This window comes from Lutra lutra, chromosome 1, assembly GCF_902655055.1.
Source record: "Lutra lutra chromosome 1, mLutLut1.2, whole genome shotgun sequence".
Lineage (NCBI taxonomy): Eukaryota > Metazoa > Chordata > Mammalia > Carnivora > Mustelidae > Lutra > Lutra lutra.
This window is the reverse complement of record NC_062278.1, coordinates 197,906,425-197,932,565: the sequence shown is the minus strand read 5'-3', so window position 1 is coordinate 197,932,565 and position 26,141 is coordinate 197,906,425. Positions and strand designations below refer to the sequence as shown.

The 26,141-nt window shown below is 46.1% G+C and overlaps 1 protein-coding gene across 1 annotated transcript in view; it reads right to left on the bottom strand.

Annotated features, from left to right (window-relative positions):
* Window positions 1–25,736, bottom strand: part of IL17RD (interleukin 17 receptor D) — a 72,338-nt gene extending 46,602 nt beyond the window's left edge. Inside the window, 1 exon segment of the mRNA XM_047691526.1 lies at window positions 25,517–25,736. Coding sequence (XP_047547482.1) covers window positions 25,517–25,642 — 126 coding nt within the window. The 5' untranslated portion in view covers window positions 25,643–25,736.
* Window positions 25,737–26,141: the final 405 nt, after the last annotated feature.

Sequence of the window (26,141 nt, the reverse complement as noted above, 5' to 3'; positions counted from 1 at the left end):
TTGGAAGGAAGGGATGGTTGCCCCACCATGTGGATATACTTAATATCACTGAAATAACACTTAATGATGTTTAAAATGGTATATTTTATCTTGTGTCTCTTTTACAGTACTTTTGAGCAGGATTTCGAGGAGGAAGTTAACAGTAATAAAATAGTGCCATGACACATTTGCAGGAAGAACTAGGAAGGTGGCGGGGTGCCGGGGTGGCTCAGTGGGTTAAAGCCTCAGCCTTGGGCTCAGGTCATGATCTCAGGGTCCTGGGATCAAGCCCCACATCGGGCTCTCTGCTCAGCAGGGAGTCTGCTTCTCCTTCTCTCTCTGCCTGCCTCTCTGACTACTTGTGATCTCTCTCTCTCTGTCAAATAAATAAATAAAATCTTAAAAAAAAAAAAAAAGAAGAAGAAGAAGACTAGGAAGGTGGCAAGCTGGAGCTGAGCCGGGTAGGCCTGTGAGGCGGCCACCGCAGGCGTCCAGATGTGAGGTGGCACAACAGCAATGGCGGGGGAGATGATAGAGGTCAGGTCTGCGGGGCATTTTTAAGAACAAATGGCAGGTGGGACTTCAGGGCCAATGTGTTCCAGAGGTGATGATGGACTATTCCAAGATACCTTGAGGGCTCCTAGTTTGGGAATTTGGGAGACGTGGTTTGGGGAGCAATAAAGAGAACACTGTAAAGGAAGAGTCTTTCTTTTTTAAGGGGGAATGTAGAAAAAAACAGTGAAGGTGAGGTGACTGGAAAGTCTCTTCTAATATTTTTTTTTTGAAATGTAGGATTAGAATACAGTCATCTGTGAAGTCATGTCACAGAACCTTAGGGGCAGATGAGCTAATAGAAGGAATAAAGAAAAGCAAAAGGTCGGGAACTGGGCTTTGTGGGACTACCCACAGTTAGGGCACATGAGGAGGAAAAAAGAGTAGAGGGGCCCGGAAAAGCCATGAGGCAGTGAAGAATGAAACAGAATAAAAGAATATCAAATAGATTGCATGTAAAAAAAAAAATGTCAAAATGGATCTCTTCCACACAGAAACGACCTTGCTGATGATACAAATCCCTGAGGAAATCATATTGATGGATCATTTAGAATCACTCCTCCGTATCAATTCCTAAGTCTTTCACTGCTATTCAGACGCATTCCCTGGTTTCCTATAAAAGTAGAAAGCGTATGAAAAGGGCCATCTAATTAAAATCTTTTCATATGTTTGAAAACTTAAGAAAACAAGGATGATAGCACTGGAAAAAGGTACTGAAAGACAGTTGGTCACTGCCAGGCTTTTGTGTGCAGGTCAAAGCTACGACAGAGGCAAAGCTACCCTCGGAGTCAAGATCCTCCCAGGACAAGCCCCCCATGTCTCAGGTGAGGGAGAAGAACATAGGACCCCAAGTCACTGTGCCTCCCAAGATCTGCTCAGTGCTTTATAGTTTGAGCCACGGGTAAATGTACAGAACCTTTTTGCAATATTTGAAACAATGCTATCTGGAAAATATGGAGGCAACCAAGACTGAATTAACCACTAGTTCTAAATCAGGTCATTTTTTTTTTAACCAAATACTCCAACCAACTCATTTAATAGCTAGCATTCCAAATCACCAACAATCTCCTAGAACTCAAAGACAAAAAGTTGAAAAGGTAAGCTAGAACATTGTTGGTGTGACTCAAAGCTATCAAGTTAAATTTCAGTTCAAGCAAACCCTATTTGTCCAAAGCTCATGAAAAACGGTGAATTATTACACAAAGTCACAAATACAAATACTAATTTTCAGACTGTTCTGTTTTGGACATCATCCAACAATTGTCACCATTCGACAGATGTATGTCCTATAGCATTGACAGGCTTTGTAGAACAATTTTGGCTTCCGGGGCTAACAGCCTTCTTCTGTGAAAGTAAAGGGAAAAAGCCCAAGTGTGGTCAAAATTTGCTTCAACTCTGAGAAGAGGATTTCACCTCTACAGTTTATTTCCAGACACTCAGAACAGGTCTAGAGAATATCATATTCTAAGAAGCAATAAATACCACACTGGTTAAATGCTTATCACTAATGAACATTTACTGGGTAGTAACAGAGCCATAACTCTTATAATGTAACCACACTACATTCGTATGTTTCTGAAGGTACAACTTCATTTCATAAACGTAATTTTTAAAGGCATACGAGAAAACTCCTGCAATCACCAGTTTGAAATGAGCCATGCCATCTTGTAAGTTCCCCAACGTGGTAAATGCCTCTTTATCTTGTGTTTAGAAGTCTGACACTCAGGGCGCCTGGGTGGCTCAGTCGTTAAGTGTCTGCCTTCAGCTCAGGCCATGATCCCAGAGTTCTGGGATCGAGCCCTGCCTCGGGTTTCCTGCTCAGCCAGAAGCCTGCTTCTCCCTCTCCCACTCCCTCTGCTTCTGTTCCCCCTCTTGTTGTGTCTCTCTCTGACAAATAAATAAATAAAAATCTTTAAAAAAAAAAAAAAAAGTCTGACACCCATTTAAGCTTTTAAAATTCTACCCATCCTAGAAGAACCCCATGCCAACATCTAATAGACTAATATTAATGAAAGATTAGCCTCATTTTCTCAGCAACAACAAGGTTCTAGAAGATTTCCTTCTTTTAGAAGAAATCAAACACTATGTGATAAAGGGAAGATGTATTCCATTGCAGACCTTTGGGCTCTCAGATCTGGAACATTATAATCTGATTGTATCTATATGGTATTCACCATGAGGGCAATGTATGGGTAGAGCAGAACAGAGCGGGGCTATGAACATCCCTGCCCCATACCCCCAGCAGAGCCACAGAAAGAAGAAAAAGTAATTCCAAAAGGGACACATGGATTCCCCTATGCATCCCTTACCCACCCCCACCAAAAATAACCAACCATAAACTTTTAGCACTTCTCAAAGACTTCAAGAGGAGCATAAAGGAGAATGTGTTGCCCTAGCTAAGGACCCTTAAATCAGAGCAATTTCTTTCTTTATAGTTTTATTAAAATATGCAAGCACAGTACTTATAAACAAAGGAGGCATTTCAGTTTTTGCTTAGAAAAATGGGAGCCAATACATTCCTTCTGGGAATTCGGGGTAAAAGCTTTATAAAAAGTGTCCAGATGTGCTTAAAAAGTCAGTCTGTTCTTTCTTTCAGGGAAGAGTGAAGGGAAAAAAACAAAGGGTGGGAGAGACATTTTATTAAAAATTGAAAAGGTTATTAGTTTTTCTTGGCTCCCACTCAAACCTACCCTCCACTGACAAACCACACAGGAGCACGTGAGACAGGACCTCTGCGGCCTCCCGCAAAGTAGCAGGGAGGCAGGGACAGCTGGTGGCATCGAGAGCCTCTGGACCTTCTCTAACCTCCAGAACATCCTGCGTGGTAAATGGGTCTACCGGGTGATGATGAAATGGGGGAGAGACGGTGACAGCCTAAGATCCTCAAGTGAGAATCAAGCACTTTTGTATTAAAGCATAAAATAATCACCCTTGGGGAAAATCCTCACCCCCCACCCCACCCCTGCAAAGAAAGAAAGAAAAAAAATTCTTTCTTAAACTGAAATGTTTTGTCAACATCACATCCCAGTTTTAACCTGGAAGCTTTGTGGAGATTTGAAGCTTCCTCCCAGCAGTGATTCACTCCCAGAGTCCTTTTCAACCACAGAGAGATTTAAGGAGGGAGTGTGCTCTGAGGTGTTCCTTTGCTTTTACAGCCATTGATGCCGGCTCTGGGTACGGAAGGTAAAGGAGCATTTCAAAAAGAGCATAAATAAGGGAGACAGAGAGGCAGGCACATATTGTGAATAAAAAGATAATCCTAATAATAGTTTACATTTTCACGAACCAAAGTTTATATGAGCAGCTAAGCCCCCTTTCAAAGTAGAGGGCAGCTGCTGGTACGGTGGAGGAAAGTGGTATGTCAGAAATGTGACCTACCTTCAAGTTTGTTTAACTCAGCTGTCAGCCACCGTTTCCTTCCGCCACCTTTCACCAGGATGGGGGTGGAGGCGGCACCCTTTTTTGAAGTGTTTTGTTTGCAAAGGCATGGAACTGTCTCAGGACTGGAAGTACCTCATCTCCACAGTTTCTGGGCAATCCTGATGAAGGCCAAGTCACCCTCATCAGGCCCCGTGAGGGTGAAAATGGTGACCCCCCCCCATCAGAGAGGCAGCCCTGGGGACATCCTCCTCCTGCCCCCCAGGACTCCCAATAACACATTCCGGATGAAAAGTCTTAGTCCATGGAGGCTGCCAGGAACCTTACAGGAAGGAAGCCGGGAGGCTCAAGGCTGTGCTTACATGAGGACCTGCCATGTCATGAAGACCCTCCAGGCATCACACATTCCCCAAAATGCCCCTGCCCCCACATAAACCCCTTTTGCCAAAAGCCTTTATGGGTATAAGTTGAATATCCGCCCTCAGCAGAGTAATCTAGTCTTTACTCATAGAACACCTAGAAAGTGCAGAGGGCAGGGCTAGGCTGTGGGCAAGGGCCCAGCAGTGACTGAGATGGGGGCTGAGGGCTCCGGGAAGTGACATTCAGGCAGAAGTGACACACCTGCGTGACTTGTGTGAAGACTGGGCAAAAGGGCACCTTTCGGACGTAGCCAGGGTCACGTTTCCAAATTAGAACAGTGTTATATCTCCAGCCACTTATTTGGAGTTAAATGTATCTGTACCTACAGAAGCAGGAGGTAGGTGGGAACAGGAGAGAGGGTCCCTGCCATTTATCTCCTTTTCAATTTGGATACGAAGCCCATTTCAAGATGCGTTCACCCAGCCAAGAGCTTTCTGCAAAGGCTGAAGCTTCCGCCAGCGCCAGGCAGAACAAGGGGTAGAACCCGAGCAAAGAGTAAACTGCAAGGAGGCCACCGCCTCCCTCACCCCCTCTCAGCCTCACCTCAGCAGTGTGGCTCACGTGAGTACACTCAATGAATGGCCAGCTGGTGGGCCGGGGAGACCCTCAAATGATCTTGTAAACATACAAGAATGCCCATCGTTCTTCTGGCAGAGCACCACAAACCACAGGCCACAGAAAAGGGACCACCATTTATGGGGTATTGGCAAAGGTTCAGAGAAGGTGTTCACACCAGGCTTTCTCAGGGGAAGGGTCCTTCGTGGTACAAGCTGCATGTACCACGCACATCTCAGACCTTCCCACGGGGGATGAAGACACTGTTTGCTCTGCCCCTGTTGCAGCTGGAATTTCTGATTTAAAACCACCCAGTCCTGAGGCGCCTGGGTGGCTCAGTCAGTTAAGCATCTGCCTTTGGCTCAGGTCATGATCTTAGGATCCTGGGATCAAGCCCCACATCAGGCTCCCTGCTCAGCATTGAGTCTGTTTCTCCCTCTTCCTCTGCCCCTCTGCCTGCTCATGCCCTCTTGCTCATTCTTTCAAATAAATATCTTAAAAAAACACACACACAAACAAACCACCCCGTCCCTTCCCAGAGCAACCTGTCATCACTCTTATCTAAGCTCTGGTCTTCCGGGGGTATGACTGCTGAGAGAAGACTCTTCCTCCCTTCAGCCTTCTCAGCATGCACAAGCTGCGGGCCCTGCTGGTCTCTGAACGGGTGACCTCTTCCCCAGCCTCTCACGGTCCCTTGCTCATCTGGCCTGTGTCACAGGCCCCTCCACAGGTGCCAGTCCTCCTGACAGCCAGTCAGGCATTCCTGTCTCCGCTCCTTCTGCACATCAGAAGACACCAGTGTGAGCCTTCACCTTATCTTCTGAAAGCACGTCTCTGCTTTGATCTTCTCTCTCTACCCACCCATGTACGCTAAGTCCAGGTCCTCCGCTCTGTCCACTCTTATGGACATGAAGGGGTTGCTTTTAAGGAGCTCTTCCAAAAATGTTCTTAGGGACCCTCACCGGGGACCCACCTCACCTGGGCAGGTGGCAATCACTCAGGATGACAGCTCCTGGACTCCGAGGGAAACCCGGGGGACAGCAACCCCTGGGTGAGGGGTTAGGGTGTCTGAGTGTCACAAATTCCTTAGTGTTCTTAATAAGACAGCCTGGTGCAAAAGGGGGTGTAAGGGAAACAACCAAAAAAGTGAATCTCTCAGCTCTGCAATTACTCACATGCAGATAATCTGCCAAACTACTTCTTATCTCTGATCATCTGATCATCTGCGGCTGCCTTTCTCCTATCCCCACTACCACCTAGCACATATCCCGAATCCTCTCCTTCCGACAGTCGCTGACAGAGTGGTCCAGGCCTCTAGGACTGTCAACACCCTGATGTAATTCATGAGCTCATGGGGAGTCTGAGGCAGTGCCCTTGTTTATGGATTCAGTGATTGATTAGGCCCTAAGAGCTCCTGGCCCAGAAGACTATCTGGGCTGCGGTGTGATGTTAAAAGACAAGTGATGCAAAGGGGTCTCTGGCCACGTGAACAAGGTGGACGAGCACACAGGAAATGCCGAGGATGAAAGCAGATGGATGCCCCTGGGCAGCTCAGATAAACCCCAAAGGCAAATCAACCACAACCAGCAAGTGGACGGGGCACATTGTGTAAAAAATAAAGTCATCTGTGTGTGAATTTTTTTTTCTTTTGGTTTGCCTCTCTCTCTCTCTCTCTCTTTTCTTTTTTTTCAAGTTTTTATTTAAATTCCAGCAAGTTAACGTACAGCGTCCCACTAGTTTCAGACGTACGACAGAGTGATTTCACTTTGTACAACGCCTGGTGCTCATCCCAATTGCACTCTTAGGTCAGAATTTTTTTTTTTAAATTCAGAACCTAGGTGAAAGACAATTAGTTCATGTTATTAGAGAAAGATCTGCACCATAGCCACAGGCTGGTATCTTTTCTCTAGAGAGATCAAACATAGACACCCGGGTGTGCACGAGGTAAGAGTCCTGGTGGAAACCAATGTGACCACACTCAGTGAGGAGATGGAATGGGTAGGAGAGAAAAACCGCTCCCTCTGAATGAAAGGCTCAAGTTATCTCAATAGAAATAACTGTCCGAATCTTACAAATTCTAGTCTGACTGTCCCATTTGACAGGTAAATAAACTGAGAGTCAGCGGGATCTTGTGCCCTGTCCAAATCACAGACAGCTAGCCTGGGACGCCCTCATCTTGCAGGTCACGCTGATGTAAATGAGACAGTTTAACAGTGGCTTCTAACCACGATCAGAATTTGTGAGAACTCCAATAAAACAGGATTGATTTATATATTTTTTAAGGAGGAAATATGTGATCGATTCAAAAGTGACCTTGGAAAATATATAAATGAAGAAAAGGTTTACTAGCCAAATTACTGATACAAATAGAATTCCCACCATAATGCTTAAATTCAACTATTTTCATAATATGTTATTAAGTCCAGAAAGAATCAATATTCTTATTTTAAAACCCTCATTTTTTCACTTAAACATCTTCCCTGATACTCTCTACTAAGCAACATCTCATTCATACCTCACTTTAAAACTATCAGACTTAGGGATACCTGGGTGGCTCAGTCGTTAAGTGTCTGCCTTCACCTCAGGTCATTATCCCAGAGTCCTGGGTTGGAGTCCCACATCAGGCTCTCTGCTTGGCAGGGAGTCTGCTTCTCCTTCTCCCTCTGCCTGTCACTTACCCTGCTTATGTTCTTTCACTCTCTCTCTGACAAATTAAATAAATAAAAATTAAAAAAAAAAAAGCAGTTCTAATTATATGGTAGAGAAAAAATTTAAAACAAAAACAAAAAAAATTATCAGACTTAAAAGCAATAAAAGTTACTCAGAAGGTGAATTAAGTGGAAAGATTCAGTCCTTCTCTAATAAATGCAGAATAAGACAGGTATAAGGTACATCCAAAATAACAAAAGAATAAATAAGAATTATAAATGTCAATATTTTCTAGGATGTGGAAAAATGAGCTCACTTATTCCTCTGATAACAGATTGCCACCAAGGACTAAGCACTTTTTATGTGGTCAGGTGCAAAGCAAAATGTTATAAAGGCAGTATCTTACTTAAGACTCAAAACAATCCTGGGGAATAAACTCTTATTAACCCATTGTACATATGAAGAAATTTGTCCAACGTCATAGTAAATGAGGGCAAAACAGCGGAGCTGGAATTTGAAAACCAAATTTGCCCTCTTCCCAAAACACAATTCTTCATCATAATACAGGACAAACTGGCAAACAAACATGCAGTAAGACCTCAAAACTTTTGCCACAGTAATTTCATTTGGGAAATATATGCTAAGTCTACCAAACCAAAATGGCAAAGCAGGCATGCAGGAAACCAATCTGTATGATGTTCAAGCAGCGTTAAAATAGCAATTTGTTGGAAACAGCACAAATTCTTCATCAACAGGGCTTATGGGCCAAGAAAGGGAGTACATACAACATGAAAATATTATATGGCCAGTAAAAGTGTCATGTCTGTGAACTCTGTCAATACATGGAAATATCTCTAGAAAACAAATTTTTTTTAACTAATTTGAAGGGATACATATTTATAGCAGCATTATCAACAATAGTCAAATTATGGAAACAGCCCAAATGTCCATCGACTAATCAATGGATAAAGAAGATGTGGTAGGGACGCCTGGGTGGCTCAGTTGGTTAAGCAGCTGCCTTCGGCTCAGGTCATGATCCCAGTGTCCTGGGATCAAGTCCCGAATCGGGCTCCTTGCTCAGCGGGGAGCCTGCTTCTCCCTCTGACTCTGCCTGCCACTCTGTCTGCCTGTGCTCGCTCTCGCGCTCTCTCTCTCTGACAAATAAATAAATAAAATCTTTAAAAAAAAAAAGAAAAAAGAAGATGTAGTATATCTATACAGCATAATATTAGCCATCAAAAAGAATGAAATCTTGCCATTTGCAAAGACATGAATGGAGCTAGAGAGTATTATGCTAAGCGAAGTAAGTTAGTCAGAGAAAGACAAAATTCCATATGATTTCACTCATGTGGAATTTAGGAAAACAAACAAACATGCGGACGGGGGGCGGGGCGAAGAGGCAAACCAAGAAACAGACTCTTAATGACAGAGAACAAACTGATAGTTACCAGCGAAGGGGGGGCTGGGTAAAATAGGTGGGGATTAAGAAGGACACTTGTCATATGAGCGCCTGGTGATCACTAAATTTTACACCTGAACTAGAAACAAAAAAAGAGGGGCGCCTAGATGACTCAGTGGGTTAAAGCCTCTGCCTTCGGCTCAGGTCATGATCCCAGGATCCTGGGATCGAGCCCCACATCAGGCTCTCTGCTCAGTGGGGAGCCTGCTTCCCTCCCCGCTCTCTCTGCCTGCCTCTCTGCCTGTTTGTGATCTCTGTCTGTCAAATAAATAAATAAAATTTTTAAAAAAAGAAAAAGAAAAAGAAAAAAAGAAAACAAATTTAAGCAAAAATAACCATAAAAAGTAAATTCAGTGAGGGGCACCTGGGTGGCCCAGTGGGTTAAGCCTCTGCCTTGGGCTCAGGTCATGATCTCACAGTCCTGGGATTGAGCCCCACATCGGGCTCTCTGCTCAGCGGGGAGCCTGCTCCCTCCATTCTCTCTGCCTGCCTACTTGTGGTCTCTCTTTCTCTCGGTCAAATAAATAAAATCTTTAAAAAAAAAAAATGAATGAATAAATAAGTAAATAAATTCAGTGATCCAAACCCTGTAGCAAGATGCATTTGTGTGTTCAAGAGTGGAAGAACTGCATTTAATGTCCATTAAGCACCCTCACCCCTTTCTTTCACATTAGCTTGAAGTCACCGATTTGTAAAGACAGCACAAGGACACCCTGCTTTAAGATGCTCTGATTCAGAATGGCCTTCTCTTGTGGACCCGAAGAAGTGAAGTTTTCATATAAAAATAAAGGAATAGCTCCACTAATTTTTAAGCCCCACCCCCCATGGTTTAGGCAGTTGTCTTTTTTTTTTAAGATTTTAAAATCTTAAAAAAAGTGGGTGGGGGGGAAGCAGCTCTCCACTGAGCAGAGAACCCAATGTGGGGCTTGATCCCAGGACCCTAGGATCATGACCAGAGCCGAAGGCAGAGGCTTTAACCCACTGAGCCACCCAGGTGCCCCTATTTCCTTATTAAAGTATAGTTGACACACTAGGCATTCCTATTTTTAAATCAGATTAACAAAACCTCCTGAGTTATAAGCCTATACTTCGTGAAGTTTGTTAGCCGTTCAGTAAATTTATTTAAGACATAATATGTCTACAAACTGGAACCTAATTTCTTTCACCATTTGGTTTGTGCTAATAAGGGGCCACTCTTTGGATCTTACTCTTTAGAACATATTTATATGTGTTATATGTAACACTATTTAAGATAACATAAATCCAAGGGACACAGAGGAGGGAAGTTTAAGAGTGTCTGAACGTAATATGTAGGTTTATGCCCCAAATGCATTCTTTTATAGGATCTCATTCCCTGAAAAGGAGCAGGATATGCCCACAATGGTTCTTCATCACTCTCTCTCAGGGTTGGCAAGGGGGCCCAGCAAAACCCCAGCCAGGTCACAGATACTCCCTGACACATTGTTCCCTCACGCCCTCCAATGGCTTCCTATATAACCTATCATCTCAGAGGAATGAGGCACAATTAGAGAGTTTCCAAAATAACTGCTGCATCTTTTAAGAAGAACAAGGTTGGGAAGTCCTAGGAAGAACTGGGCCAAAGTCAGTGCTATCTGATCCACACTAGAGAAAGTAAAGTAGATTCCTCCGTTCAGCAAGCGTGTCCTCTGGGCAGATCCCACATCAGTCTTCATTCCAAGACTCCTTTTCTCTGTCCTTACCAACCTACACATCCTGTCCACGTTCCTGTATTGCCCTACACTCAGAACGACTTACTGTTGTCCCTCAAACATAAAGACCCACTGGGCTCCGTGTGTACCTAGCATAGAGCCAAAGCCCACCAGTATGGCAAGGTTGGTCTCTAATGGCAAGCTGTCCAACATGGTAGCCTCCAGCCATGTGTAGTTATTTAAATGTAAAGTAATTTTAATAAAATTTAAAATTCAATTCCTCAGTTACACCAGTCATACTTCAAGCATTCAACAGCCACAAGTGGTCAATAGTTACTGAACAGCACAGTGCAGAGAACACGTCCATCATCACAGAAAGGTCTACTAGACAGCGCTGAGCTCAGAGGTTTCAGCGCCCACCCACCTGCCTCTGAGATTCCAGGTGACATTCTCCCACAGCTGGACAACTCTTCCCAGCTGTCACCAGGTACCATCTGTCACTTCATCTGACACCAAGGGGAGCAGCTCAGTTTCACCTGGGTAACATTTCTTATTAAAACATAGTAAAATGAACATTTCCATGAGTTTATACATACATCGATGTCTCCATTTACGTATTCACCACCACAATCAGCATACAGAACAGTTCCACCATCCCCCAGAAATTCCCTTGTACAGCCCCTTGGTAGTCAAACCCTGCATCTACCCCAAAAACCTTGGCAACCACTGATCTGGCAGCTTTCTAAAAAATACTCAAGAGTCTTGGCCTTCCCCTGGAAATCTCACTTGGGCAGGTCTGGGAGGAGGCCTGAAATCTGTACCGCTCCCCATACCATGTTCCTCAGGTGATTCTGATACTCAGCTAGGTTTAGGAACTTCCAGGGTAAATGCCAAATCCTAGGTTAATTATCTGCAAAGTGCTCTCTGGTATCTAGGCTTGCTCTCTTCCCACCCCCTTTTAGCTGCTCTGTTGCACATGGCAGACGTCCATTGCAGGCTGGGTGATCGGAAGGCAGGGCAGGCTTGGCTGCTGGGGGCACAGGCAGGGTAAGCACCCTGTGACTCTGGTTTCTGGCAGAGAGAGTCCTCTCTGAATCACGTGCCCTGCCATCCTAATCCCTTCCATCCTAATCCCTTCCTGGCTCTTTGTGCCATGGAATCCTCATCTGGCAAAAAAGGAACCACATCAGAAATAATCGCCTACCTCCGAGGCTCGCTGGGAAGTAATGATTTAGATAATATGTTCAAAGGCACTGAGCAGCCAGGACGCAAAGTTGCCCCTGTCCTGGATACATCATCACCACACAGGGCTGCCTTTGGATAGAACTCTCCTCATCCTGTTTACCTGATGGATATGGGGAGATCAGGACACAAAATACAATAAAATGACAGCCATTAAATAAATAAATAAATAAATAAGTGTTTTCCTCCTAAATGCATGATCCCAAGGGCAAGATACCAAATTCCCTATTTTTTTATTTTTTTAAAGATTTTATTTATTTATTTGACAGAGAGAGATCACAAGTAGGCAGAGAGGCAGACAGAGAGAGAGAGGGAAGCAGGCTCCCTGCTGAGCAGAGAGCCCGATTCCGGGGCTCAATCCCAGGAACCTGAGATCGTGACCTGAGCTGAAGGCAGAAGCTTAACTGACTGAGCCACCTAGGCGCCCCCCAAATTCCATTTTTAAAGGGGAATTCAGAGGAGTCAATATCATCTCAGAAACCACCTCTGCTCAGAAAGTAAACGATTACAAAGAGGGTCAACAATTTTGAGTTTAGCCATTCTCTCCAACTTCTTCAGCTCTGCTGAGGATTCCTGGAAAACACTTTGAAAAGTTCAAGATGATCAAAGGAAAAGTATGGCCAACACAAGAAATGCTATCATGTAACATCACGTGTTTATTTAGCTCCACCAAGCCAAAGAGAGAAGACTGTTTGAAAGGGAGAGAATGCCTGATTAATCAACTAAAAATGCATTCATTACTATGCTATTCACCGTGGCTTTCCTGAAATCAGACACTTTTGCCCCTAGACCATAAGATTGAAGCGATTTGAAATGAAAATATTTCCTGTCCACTGCTTGCCAGTTTCTAGCCCCAGAGTGATAGAACAGATGACATCCAGTACAATAAAAGCTTTTATTAACCATAAATTTGAGACTGCTTTAGGGATTTGAAGTATTGGGTTTCATGCTGAAAAAATGTAATGTTATCCACAGACCATCAGTGAGTAACAAAAACAGAGGCACAGGTTATGCTACTTTGATCAAATTATGGCAAAAAAAAAAAAATCGTCTTTTGCATTTAAAATAGTAGTTGCATTCAGGGTCTATCTTCAAGGAGCACCACAATAGTTTAATCCTAGGTCTTGGAGAGTTTAATGGAAATTCATCCTGAATGCAGATTTCTAGAACCAACTGCTTTCTGTTAAACTGAAAGGAAGTTGAAAAGTGTTATGAGGCTAAGTGAGCTGAGAAATTCAAATGCTAAAATGGGACCCCTAAATCTGGGTCTGTCAACCTCAGCACTATAGCCACTAAGTCTTTATCATCGAGGGCCGGCTTACCCATTTCAGGGTATTTAGCAGCATCCCTGACCCCTACCCACAAAAAGCCAGTAGCAAACCCCTCCCCAGCTGTGACAACCTAAAAGGTCTCCAGGGATTCCCCAGATCACCCCCAGTTGAGAACTATTGACTGAATCAAATTCTAGGCCTACTCAGCAAATGCTGCCTGATTTCTCTTTCTCCAAAGACCACCTCAGAGCCCGAGGGTCTCATGGCCTCAGCTCTCTGCCCCAGACCCCCCCCCTCTGCACAGTAATGGGGAACCCCAAGTGATTTCTGAAAATCAAAAGCACTCTGCACCCTCTTTCCCACCAAAACCGATGGTGGCACAGCCATGGAAACGAGAACTCTCTCCCCTGGGACCAGAGCAGACTAGCACAAGCCAAGGCAACCCGCCACCCCCGCCCCCAGGCACACCCAGCCGGGCCTTTGTGTCCGGCACATTCCAGCAGGGGAGCAGGCTGCTGGGCTGGGCTGTACTGCATCCCAGCCAGCCTCCAGACCGCTGCTTTCTGGCCTTTCACTGTCAGACCAAGGAGGGGACCAGGGACCCGGTGCCAGAAAAGAACATGAAAAGCAAAGGTGAACCTCTGTGGCCCATTCTCTGCGTGCTGAATGTCCCACTATTAGGTCTCGGCATGACATTTCACGGCCAGCGGGGGAGGGGGCCCCGTGGGGAGAGCTGAACAAATGCCCAGGGGCACAGGCCCGCCTGCGCCCTCCCTGTCTCCCTGCACTTATGAATAAAAGATGGAGGGTTTGTCTCGGCAGTGTTCCTGGTACCCTGTAAGAATAACAACGGGCCGCTTTTTGACGATTTAACTTACTCTGAACAAGATTCGATATGTACTTTCCAGGTCTTTAACTGTACACGCCCTTACATCAGGGGCAAGGACAAAGAAGAGAAAAGCCACGGAATTAGGTAGGAGATAGGAATTCCGGTTAAACTAATGAAACGGTCTGCCTGGAGGGGATTCTAATAAAGTAATTTAGGCAACAGGCGATCACAGAACCAAAAGGCTGGAAACTGACTTCGAGGACATGTTTTTGAGTGAAGTGGCCTTTCCTGGAAATAAAGTTCAATGTTTTCTTCCCACAAAGGAGAGTAATGACTGAATTTTGGTGTGAGGATGCGTTCAACCGGAAACTTTCCCCAGCCAAATAGAGGTTTTAATAGGAACTCGTTCCAAGTTGCGGAGGGCGACACCTACTAGGGCTTGTAACAAGCCCGTGTGAATAGCAAAAGCCTTAAACATTTTTGAGACGCTACAGTCCTAATGTTGAGAGCCCAGCTGATTTCAAATAGTTTAAGGGAAGAGGTTATATTTCTGCCTAACACACATGACACCCTTTGTTTTGGATTCTCAGTAAAGTAAAAGGGAAACCTTCATAAAGCATCTCCCTTTTTTTTTTTTTTAAAGATTTTATTTATTTATTTGACAGAGAGAGAGAGATCACAAGTAGCCAGAGAGGCAGGCAGAGAGAAAGGGGGAAGCAGGCTCCCTGCCAAGCAGCGAGCCCAATGGAGGGCTCGATCCCAGACCCTGAGATCATGACCTGAGCCTAAGGCAGAGGCTCAACCTGCTGAGCACCCAGGAGCCCTGCATCTCCTTTTTTAAAAAGACAACACAGGGGCGCCTGGGTGGCTCAGTGGGTTAAAGCCTTTGCCTTCGGCTCAGGTCATGATCCTGGGGTCCTGGGATCAAGCCCCACATCGGGCTCTCTGTTTGGTGGGGAGCCTGCTTCCCCCTCTCCCTCTGCCTGCCTCTGCCTACTTGTGCTCTCTGTCAAATATATAAATAAAATCTTAAAAAAAAAGACAACACAGACTGAACTGGATGAAACCATTGGAAAGGTCTCCACGTACAATAGTTTCAAGCAGAAAAACCAAATTTTGCTCAGTGTTGAAACTATCCATATTTGTTATCTACTGATGATACCTAACACACAATGTCATAATATCACCTTTGGAGGGATCTAGCCAAATATCAGCCCTCATTATGAGGAAATGAGCAGAAATCTAAATTGTGAGACCGTCTACACCACAAGTGACCTTGACTCTTCAGAATGTGTATGCTATGAAGGACCAAAGAAATGGGTAGAAGAACTGTCCTCCGTTAAAGGAGACCGAAGAGACAGGATGACTCTGTAAAAGTGATCTATTTAGAAGGCACATGGGTGGCTCAGTTAAGTGCCTGCCTTCGGCTCAGGTCAGGATCTTGGGGTCCTGGGATGGTGCTCAGCGGGAAATCTGCTTCTCCCTCTCCCTCTGCAGCTTCCTTTGTTGTTCCCCTGTTTGTGCTCTCTCTCTCTCTCTCTCTCCAATAAATACAGTCTTTAAAAAAAAAAAAAAAGTGATCTATTTAAGAGTGATCCTTAAATAGGATCCTCTGAATCCTGGAATGTGATTCAGAAAGAAATCACGAAGATCTGCCCCGTAACTGCAGTAGGTGAGGCAAGCAACAGGGGACTCCAGGCAAAGAGGAAATAGGTGCTCATTTTACCGTGCTTTCAACTTTTCTATAGGATTGAAACATTTCAGAATCCAAAATATGGGAGAGAAATACAGTAAAGAGGAGTCCAAGTACCAGTGACCGGCCGCCTACGGCGGGCAGGGGGCTACGCAGCAATAATTTCACTTTGTTGTTTGGTTTCAGAAAATATATGCCCAAAATACGACTAATATTTTTTTTAAACAAAACTACATAAACTCTTAATACAACATAGGTCTAGGATAAAAATAAAATGTAAAAAACTTAATAATATAACATTGCTCACTTAATTGGGCAAACGGGGATGGGGATGTGCACACAACAGACGTTTAAGGCATTCATGTTTCTGCTTTTAAAAAAAGTCATAGGCCCTTTAAAAGCTGCTTTATGCCTTTCTGTAAAACTCTTCTCCTGCAATTTATCATTCTCTTTCTCCTCATGTCAGAAAGCCTACTAATTTAAAAACTTTTTAGAACAGCTCTTTAAACCCCCCCTGCCTTCCGCCCAAAGTCTCCCCCTATTCTCCACCCTCATCTTTCTTTAATGAGATAAAAGCAATAATTACACTAGTCTTGACCAACTCGAAAACTATGCACTTTAAAAAAAAAAGTGTGACCCTTTAAGTAAAAGGAAGAAAGCTCAGTAAATGGGGAATGTGCTCAAGTGTAAAGATGTGGGGGTAGAATTTCTGTCTCTTGAGGACTTCAAAACCCAGGGAGGAGAACAATGAAAAAGAGGCAGCGTGTCCAGAGCAGCCTTATGAGAGACCTGGGGGACTGTCACCTTGGGCGAGTCAGACACTGGGAACCCACGGCTCCCACCACCCCGAAGCAGCCTTTGGGCAGCACAACCAGATGTTACATTTTCTCTGCTTGATTTTGGTAAAACTCCATGACCTCTTTCTCAAATTAAAAAGGCAATGCCTTTTTTTTTTTTTTTTTAAACCACAGGAGCTATCTTTAGTGAAGCCTTCTAAGGATTTCATTAATTCATAGCCAGCCAACCAGGACCTTTCCCACAGTCTCCCACAAAAAAGCCCGGGAAGTCACTGACTGCTTGGCTGGATCTGAATATGAGCAGAGGTAAGATCAGAAATATCTAGTTCCTCCCACAGGGAGGCAAGCCATGAAAATCAAAGCTGGGCAAAAACTCATTACCACAGCTGGCCAGCAAACCCACCGCCCTGGAAAGAAGGCTGAGAGCACCTTTGATTCTGGATGGACCGTCTCGTGACTTCAGACAATGAAACGTGTTCACCACCAGAGGGGATGAAACAAAATGAGACCCATATCTCTGTTAAAAAGACAAAGATTTCCTACCCGCTGGCAGCTGCTCCCAGGGAATGGGAATCATTTCATAAAGTCTGAAACCAGGATGCATGGTTAGCACTGGACAGGAACTTTATACATTTTTTTTTTCTTTATCCACAGTGCAGTGTAAACTACATAATGCAGACATCTCCTCTTGACACAACCAACACTTTACAAGGTGGGATCCCCAACCAATCCTGGCCCGATCGCCACCTCAGGCATCCCCTGGACCACCCTGCAGCCCAGCAGTTGGCGTTGGCCAGGAGGGGCACATGGTGCCAATAATGTATGATGTCACTAGGGAGAGCATATTTTATGCTGACTCTGAGTACCAAATGCCATGTGATGCACTAATGTCGAGAAACACAAGAAACCCCAGAACCTCCGAGGACATCTGTATGACGACGGCTCACCTTCCAGGTGACCTCAGCAGAGAGACCCCCTGAGGTCGTCCACAGGTGCCACCATCATTCTCACCATCAACTATAATTTCCTGCAGGGCACTTGGTCAATTCAAGGATCATGGAAGGAGAACCTACTCTATACCCGCCCCCCAATCTCTTGATAAGGCCTGGCCTCATGCCGTAGACACTGCCCTGGGGGAGACAGACAGACAAGAAAACACCATGGATGTCTCACGGTGAAAAGTTCTGTGCAGAAAAACAAAGTGAGGCAAAGGCGGCAAGTTGCTATTTCAAACAGGTGGTCACATCGCTGTTCCACTGTCCTGGTTGTTTCCATGTTGCAATCAAAGCTCCAGAAATCTGGCCCAGCACACAGAAAGCCCCAAAGACACACTGAATGAAGAAATGGCCACTGAGGGTCACTCTTATCTAACGATTCACCTGTTGGAGAAACCTGTCAAGCCTCATGGAGTTTCCTGACAGGGGCACACAGACAAAATTCAAGGCACACTATATTCCAGTCCCAACCTACACATCCTCAGCCTTCCTGCCCCGACCCTGGGCCAGGAACCACCCTCCCCCAGCTTTGCCAGTTCTTTCTTTCTGCCACACTTTTCTTTCAAAGGATTTCTCCACCTCCTGGTTCTGCTTACAGGCCCACCCAACCCCTTCTTCTAAGCCTCCTCTGAACCATCCAAGTTAAGTTTCTTCTTCATAAACTAATCAAGTTTTGTCGTCTTCTTCAATGCATCACTGCAAAAGGCTGAATGCATTCTCACTAAATCTGGAGCCATGATGGGGTGGGGTCTGATTTTACTACAGACAGGCTTTCTGGCACAGGGGAAATTCCCATGGGGGACAGCGGAGGGGGAGCACGACATGGAGAAGCCTTCCAGAGAAAGGTAAGCCTCCTCCACAGCAGGGGAAACTAAGGCAGACCAGGAAGCCAGAATGACTGGAAACCAATGGGGACAATGGCTAAAATGCCAGATTTCCAAAGGTGTCAAGCAGCGCCCGGGCACTGGCACATACCCACAGGCAATGACATAGGCACAATGTTCTAGTTTGAGGAACAGCAGGAACTGTGGTTCGTGTTTCTCTGGGAGAAGTGGGGAGGTGCAGAGGACAGAGAGTTCCCTGTACCTTGGAATCCCTCCTGTATCTCCCTGTCTCTGGGCCCCTGTGCCTTTTCCTTGCAGCCCCAGCTGGGTGGGAAGCCAGTGCAGACAGGGGAGAGAGCCTGGGCCTACTGTCCTTGTCTTTTCCCTGGAAAACATAAGTAAACTCCAAAACCACACTAAGACTTGACATGGCTCAAAAAAACATGTCTTCCCTCCTCACTCCAGACGAGTCTTCTTGAACTTCAGATCCTGAGCAGTTACAGTAAATCCTGTCCATGTGAGTGCTGGTGCCCCACCCAGAGCCAAGGTGCCCACTCCAGAGGAAGGCAGCGATAAAACTTTCACTTAGCAGGGCCCACACTCGCTAGGGCCGACTGCTAGTGCATTGGTCTGGATTACATTGCATTTTCCTCTGGTAAAAGAGAGGCCATTTCAGGAGAGGAGAAACCAGAAATCACCTGGAGAGAATAAAATCACAAGGAAAGGGTTTTTAAACCATATGGCCTGTCTCAGGAAAATGCACTTCTTCGTTCCAAGGAAACCCTCCCTCTATCCCCATCTCAGAACAGAAGTCTGGGGCCATAGCCAGCATTTTTTAAAGAGTTACCATTCAGTTTGGGGGGGGGGGCGGTTGGGGGGGGTGTCGTTCTACAAAAGTGACAAAACAGAACACTTGGAAAAACTAGTTTAAGGAAATAAAGTTTTTACATCTAAAAAGGTTATATTTAAAGCCTAATCCCTTATGATTTCAAAAGGATTTATTTGAAATATTCATTTAATGTGTGAAATGTAAATATCCCTTCGAACATTTAATGAATGCTATCAATTTCTATTCCCTTCCAAAGTTGCCGCTTCGATTTTATAGGACATTTCTTAAGTTCAAGCAACCTTCCCTACAATGTAGTAATTTTAATGTAAAAGCCTCATGATTAATGTCATGATTAATGCCCAGGTTTGGAATGAAGGAACATACAATAAAATTAGAATAAATTTCCAACAATACTCGCCATCTACTTTCACCATTGCCCTTTCAACTCCTAAGGTACCAGCCTTATGCAAATAAGACACTTTACCATTAGGTTTACTATAAAACCAATGCTTCTTGAAAGTGCACAGATTTTTTTTAATGGAGGTAGTTTCCAGTCACGCTATCAAATCAGACAATTTATAGGCCAACTTCCGCTTTAGAAGAGAATTACATGTGTGTTCACATCACATCTTTATTTTGTCATCCACCCAGTGATTTGTCGAGGACAGCTGGTACCTATTAAGTCTCCCCTTTAAATGGTGTAGACTTAATTAGCTACATCCACCTTCCCCCAACATTTCCAAACAAGGAACCAAAGCAAAGGGAAGCCGTTTTTATCACAAATGCTTTGAACAATGGAGTTGTAAATGTTAAAATAATAGTTTCCATTAGAAACCAGCTAGTTATTCCTTTTTTAGGCCCCATCACAAAAAAAAAAAAAAACAGGGTACACACAGGGTTTAAATGTTCGGTTTTTGTTACTTAGGTAATTTTTGGTTTCACGCCTGCTGTTATTAATTAAACTTTCCCAAGATATTGCTTAGGAAAGGGTGAGGGACAGTCTCCCAGAGATATTCTTGATTTTAGGCTACACACTTCTTACTTGGGACTTCTGAGCCCATAAAAATCAGCAGACAGAAACTGCACAAAGAGAACAAGCCTGGTATGGTTTTCTATGGACAGATACCATGCTCTTCCCAGAAAATAAAGACTTTCCAACTCACACAAGGAGAAATCCACTTGATTGCATGATTTTAACCTGCCACATGTAGCTATAGCACACTGATTAGGGTACAATGTAGCCTTCCCTACTTTAAAAAAAAGAAAAAAAAAGTAAACTATGATGCACTCAGGAGTTCAAGTGTGAACTATGTCAACCAGCTAAATGTTGAACAAGATAAGAAGCCACCTCTAGGATTTCCCTCTCAGATTTGGTTTCCTCTTAAAGATTTGCCCCAGCTTTAATCTGCAGTAAGACTATCTGTTTCAATTGGATGTGCTCTTTCCTGGGCTTGTGTCTTTTCAATCAGCCAGTAGCCCTGCCGGGTTTAGAGTGGCAGAGAGGAAGTGGCCTGTGGTTAAACAGAGGAAATTCCAAGGCATTTTAATAGAGCAAATAGTCTCTTTACTTCCCACAGGGAAGAGCTTCAAAGGCCCCGGACCCTGGAGGAGACAATGTGTTGTGGGGCCATCAGTCACCTAATCGTGTGTCAGGACCATTCAGAATGTCCCAGCAGCCAAGACAAACACTGCCCAGGAGGACATTGCCTCCCACCAGAGGAGCAAGTCTGGCTGCTGGGAGATGGGGCCCATGGCACCAGCACAGACAGGCCCCCTGAGCTTGCTGAGGGCCGGGGACCTCCAAATTTGGGGGAGATGTGAAACAGAAAAGGTCTCAGCTGCCAGAGTAGAGTGCAGGAGAAAGGTCTCCTCCGAGGGCACTGTCCCCCAACCCTGTCAAGCTTCTAGGGGCACCTGAGCACCCCTCCCCCTTCTCCTCAGCACATACTCTTACAACTGGGGTGCGGGGCGGGGGGAGTCACCAAGCTTCCAGAAGACTAAAAGCCCATCCATCAGAGGCAGACACAAGAAGGAGTGAGAAACGAAAAGGTACAATTAATCGGTGATGGGGTGGCCCCAGCAGCAGCAGACATCTGCTGGGCACGCTATGTGAAAAGCTCAGGGACTGATAAGAGGAAAAGAGGGTCTAAAAGCTTAAACACACACACATTTTAGGCCAAATGAAGCATGAAAAATACTCAACTTAAAGACTTACAAAAGCATCAGCCGTCCTTTCCTTTGTAGGGACGTTGGTAAGGTCTGAACTGCAGAGAATATGATTTGGATCCTACCCTACTCTTTCCTGAGACTGTTTTCCAGACAAGTCCAGCTGTTCTGGGGAGGAACCCACAGAAGCATCAGGGTCGCCTTCACTCCCGGCCTCCCCTTCCACCCCAGGCTGAAGGCATCCACCCAAACCAGGGTGCCCTGCCCAGCTGGTTCCCCTGGATCCCCTCAGCCAGCCTGACCCCTTTCACTGGCCAGGGCTCTGACAAAGTCTCCACTTCCTCTCTAAATCCAGGCAAGTCATTTAAAGTCAAACTCGGATTTTAAATGTTTAGAATGTGGTTTCTCTCCCCCTTCTCTGGCCTGGGGAGAGTCCTCTCTCCTAAAGCAATGGCTCTCAACAGTGAGAGGAATTTGTTAAAATGCCAATTCCTGAACCCCCATCTCACTCCATTCTGGCCGCATTAGCCTTGAATCTGCATTTTAACGAGCTCCCAAGGCAATCCTGATACTGGAAGCCCCTAGACTTTACTTTGAGAAATTGTGTTCAGAGGGAAAGGGTCCCTAGCCGGTACTTACTTGCTGGTCTCATTCACCCAGCTGTATCCCCTTGTTAATACAACTAGCACAATGCCCCAGGCACTGCAGGGACTGGTGGGGGGGGTGGCGCTGGTGGGATGGATGGGGGAGGGGAAAGAGGGGAGGGCTGTTCAAGAGAGATGGACCCAGGCCAGGAGGATTCCCAATTAACCCAGCAAAACAGGCTGGAGGAAAGCACTGCAGTTCTTATAAAAATGTCTCTCTGAAAAATGTGTCAACCAGGGCTGAGTCATTTTTTTAACCAAGAATTCTGTAAGAGACACGAGAGCATGTATAACATGGAAGACATGGCCACAAGACAGGCAGACCAGATGCAGGCTAGGGAGCCATAAGCTGCAAGTGAATGAAAATGCATCCAATTCAGAATCAAATAAACATGCCTGGGCCCACAGCCAAGGAGAGTTCTTGGATTGGACTTTTATCAGGACCTAAATTTTAACCAGCTGGAACTTCTTCTTTTCCAAGTACCACCCTATTCCTTCCTACCTTTTGAGATGAAGTATTTGCCTTAAATGGGAAACTTGCACTTCATTGTAAAGACGATGCCAGCGTTCCGGCTTCCTGAATTCCTGGAGGAGCAGGCTTTTTTGCAGGGTAGACATTTGTTTCAGAGATAAAAGACCAGAGAAGATGTACCCCATTTAGATAAGAAGGCATTCCTTGTTCCCTCCTTCTCCACTGCAGGAAAATGCCACTAAACAAAAACCTGTGGGAGCCGACGCCTAATTCTTTGTCCCATCAGTGTATTTTGAACAACTAGCAAGATGAAAGAAAAAAAAAAAAAACTCAGCGCAATTGACTGACAGAAACTGTTACTTTGGGAAAATTGTATTTATTACTCCAAGAGCAACTTTACCTGGCAAGGGCCCTAAGAGATTTTTTTTTTAAGAGTCAAAGAAGTGTGCCCAAAACTCATTCCTAAAACACTGAGCTGTGTTCAAGATGGTATCGGCCCCTTAATTGCCCCATTAAACAGTTTCTAAAGCTGGCATCCTCATTTACACTGGATCTTAACTCTAGCTTCTTGATAGTGGTGGAATGGTTCTGTTGGTGACGGGTAACTTTCCATCAGTAAAGAGAAGGAACACAGACAGGAACAGCATGTGCAAAAGCCTGCTGTGGAGAGGACACTGAGCTCAGTGCTCTCATCTTTCCATCCACTTCCTAAAATCATCCCTTAATACAGGATTAAGCAAGAAGGCTGCAGGGTCTAATTGGGCTCAGCCAAGATTTACAGGCTCTGAGGCCACCAAGATGAGGTTAAGTGCCTGGCTAAAGAAACCTGTCCTAAGACACAGATATGAGCAAATATTGGCAAGGTAGTGTGGTGAGTAGTAAACTGCGAGGACCTGCATGAGAAGGCAAAGCAAGGGGAATGGCATTCATGGTGGGCTTCCTGGAGGTGGTATCACCCGAGCTGAATCTTAGGACAAGCAGAAGGTTCTCAGGGGAGGAAAAGGCATCCTAAGAGCAGAAAGCATGTCTCAGCAGCATAAAGGGCACAAAAGTTAGGGACAGGCTGGAAAGGTAGGTATGCAAGGCAGGTGGGCAAGAGGGGTTGAGGAGAGCTGGTGGCTCCATCAGAGGCACCGAAAAGGCAAGTCCAGGAGGAAAGGAGCCATGCAGCAGGTTGGAAAGAGTGTGGAATCTGGGAGATGGCCCAGAGGCTTCCATGCTCATTCAAGAAGGGATGAACAGGAGACAATTAGTGAGACCAAGGTAAAAGCTGTTGAGAAGGTCACCCCTAACTAGGAGTTGTGGTGGGAGAAAAGAGGTCAGCCTGACTGTGAGGCCACTGAGGGCAGGGATGCACAATTAGGGGAAATAAACACATTCCCACAGCATAGAGACCGAAACCATCAGCGTGGCTCCATTGGGTCGCTATTATACCCAAAGCATTAAAACTTCCAAACTTTGTGAACTGACACATGAAACCACCTAGACAATTGCAGAAAAATAGCAATTGGACTGATCCACCTAAGCTGTCATATGTAAACTCAGAATAAAATGCTTGTGATGCTCTTACAGTTATTCAAAAACCAAAATATCCATTTAGATCCAAAAAGTTTAGCAGGACTAGTAAGTCAATATGAGATAGCCTTAAGGGAAACTTTTTGATCTAAAAACTGGGAAGAACTTGGTATCTTAAAAAGATAATAATTGTGAGATTTTACTAAAATGTGATGCCTTACTCAAAACAGGAAGGTTATATTCACTATGGGTTTAGTGGTGGGAGGGTGTGTTATAGCTTAGTATAAGTCTAGCATAGTCTTAGTGCAGCTAGGCTATTAGGTTTGAAGTTATTCCAGCTGCCTGGCTCATACCTGGTTTTCTGAACTGTTTCTCTGACTGTGGGAAAGGGAACTGGAAGCACCATCCTGAGACTCTAAAAGGGTGCCAGGTCCTAGGCCTTGACTGTGCTGAGGCCTTTCAGTACATCTCTGAAGAGGTGAGTCAACTTTGTTCTAAGGACCCAACTCTCAGCGCCAACAGTGCTGGGATAACAAGGAAATCCCAATTTATTCCCATTTTTCAGGTGGAGAAACTAGAAGCGGGAGCAGAGCCAAGGTCATGTCCGTGGCTGCCTGAGTGCAAAGCCCTCACAAAGCTCTCCACAAGTCTGAAGGCCTTGAGTGCCGTGACGCATGGCCGCCCTTGCTTGGGTGGGAGGTGCGGGGCAGACAGAAGCAGTCTCCGGGTCCTGGGGCTGCCCAAACACAGGAACCCTGGTGGGCACCGGGGATCGCAGCATCCCCGCGCACATGGCCCCCCACCCGGACAGCATCAAACTGCTCGGTTACTAGGAGAAGACTCCAAACACGAGACCAAGAATGTACACCTCTCCACTCTCCTCCGGAGCATCTGACCGAGGTGACAAACTCATTCTTCCTTTGGCCTAGAAAAATATCTTCAAGTCAAGCTGGGGCCAGGGAGAAGGGGTGTAGGTCATCCATGAGACCCTTCGCTAGACGAAGGGCAAGATTTCCTCCAAGTCAGGAATCGGGGGTGGGGTGAAAGTGGGGTAAGACGGCCCAGCCTAGAAGGAACAATGCGGCCACGAGAGGGGGCGCATCCCTCCCCAGCGCTCCGGGTCCCTTTTCTGTCAGTCCCGGGGCTCTGCAGAGTTGTGGACCAGAGGAGTCGACTACAGGACCACTCCTGCTCCCAAGCGCCCCCAGTCCAGACAGCTCGGAGCATCCCAGCCCCGGGGAGGAGGAGGCACGGGTCCGGAAACAAAGGGTGGGGCGCCCTTCTCCCGCCCGCCGCGGGACGCCCCTCTCGCCCGCCCTCCGGGAGCCGGACCCCGGCCAGTGGCCGCGCCTCATTAGCAACACAAAGCCAGGGGTCGGGCGGCTCCTTTCATCCCGGCTGGGGCTGGCAGACGCGCACCCCGGGAGGGAGGGAAGAAGGGCGGGAGCAGCGGTGATCCCAGCCCTGCCGCTGACTCCGCTTAGGGCAGGCAGGTCGGCACCCGCTCGGCTGCCCACAAGCACCTGTGCGCACTGCGCCCGCCACACTTTTGGGGACGACGAAAAGTTTCTCCTTACCCTCCAGCCGCAGGTGTCGGCGCCCCGCGCTCTGCTGGAGCCGCCTGCCGCTACGGCCAGCTGCGAGCCGTTGAGGCAGGCGTTGACCGTGAAGAAGACCGAGCAGAGCTGCAGCCACGGGGCCATGGCCGTGCGCTCGCCCAGCCCTACCCAACTCTGCACCCCGGCTGCCTGCCTCTGGCCAGCCCCAAGTGGGCAGTGGCGCCGGCGGCGGCGGCGGCGGCGGAGCTGGCCGCACTCCCGAGCATGCGCCGCCGGCCCGCGTCCGGCCCCTTCCCTTTGGGCCCCGCCCCCCGCCCCGACTTTAGCACCGTGGCCCCGCCCTTCCAGCCCAGCCCTCTGTCTTGGCCCCGCCCCGCCCTGTAGTCCTCCCCACTATGGCCACACCCCGAATCTCCACTGAGGGGCTGGGATCCGCAGGTTTTTTCTCGCTACCTGACAGGCCTTTTTTTTTAATCCAAAGGATCTGTCCAAGTGATGCCTGCTCTCAGCAAAAAACTCAGGAAAACACAAAGACTATAATAAAAATGGTTTTTAAAGTAATTTAATCGACACCTACTATTTGCCAGGTCTCTTGAATCTTCCCACCCACAGTGGAAGTGTTAGTATTATTCTTGTCCCAGTT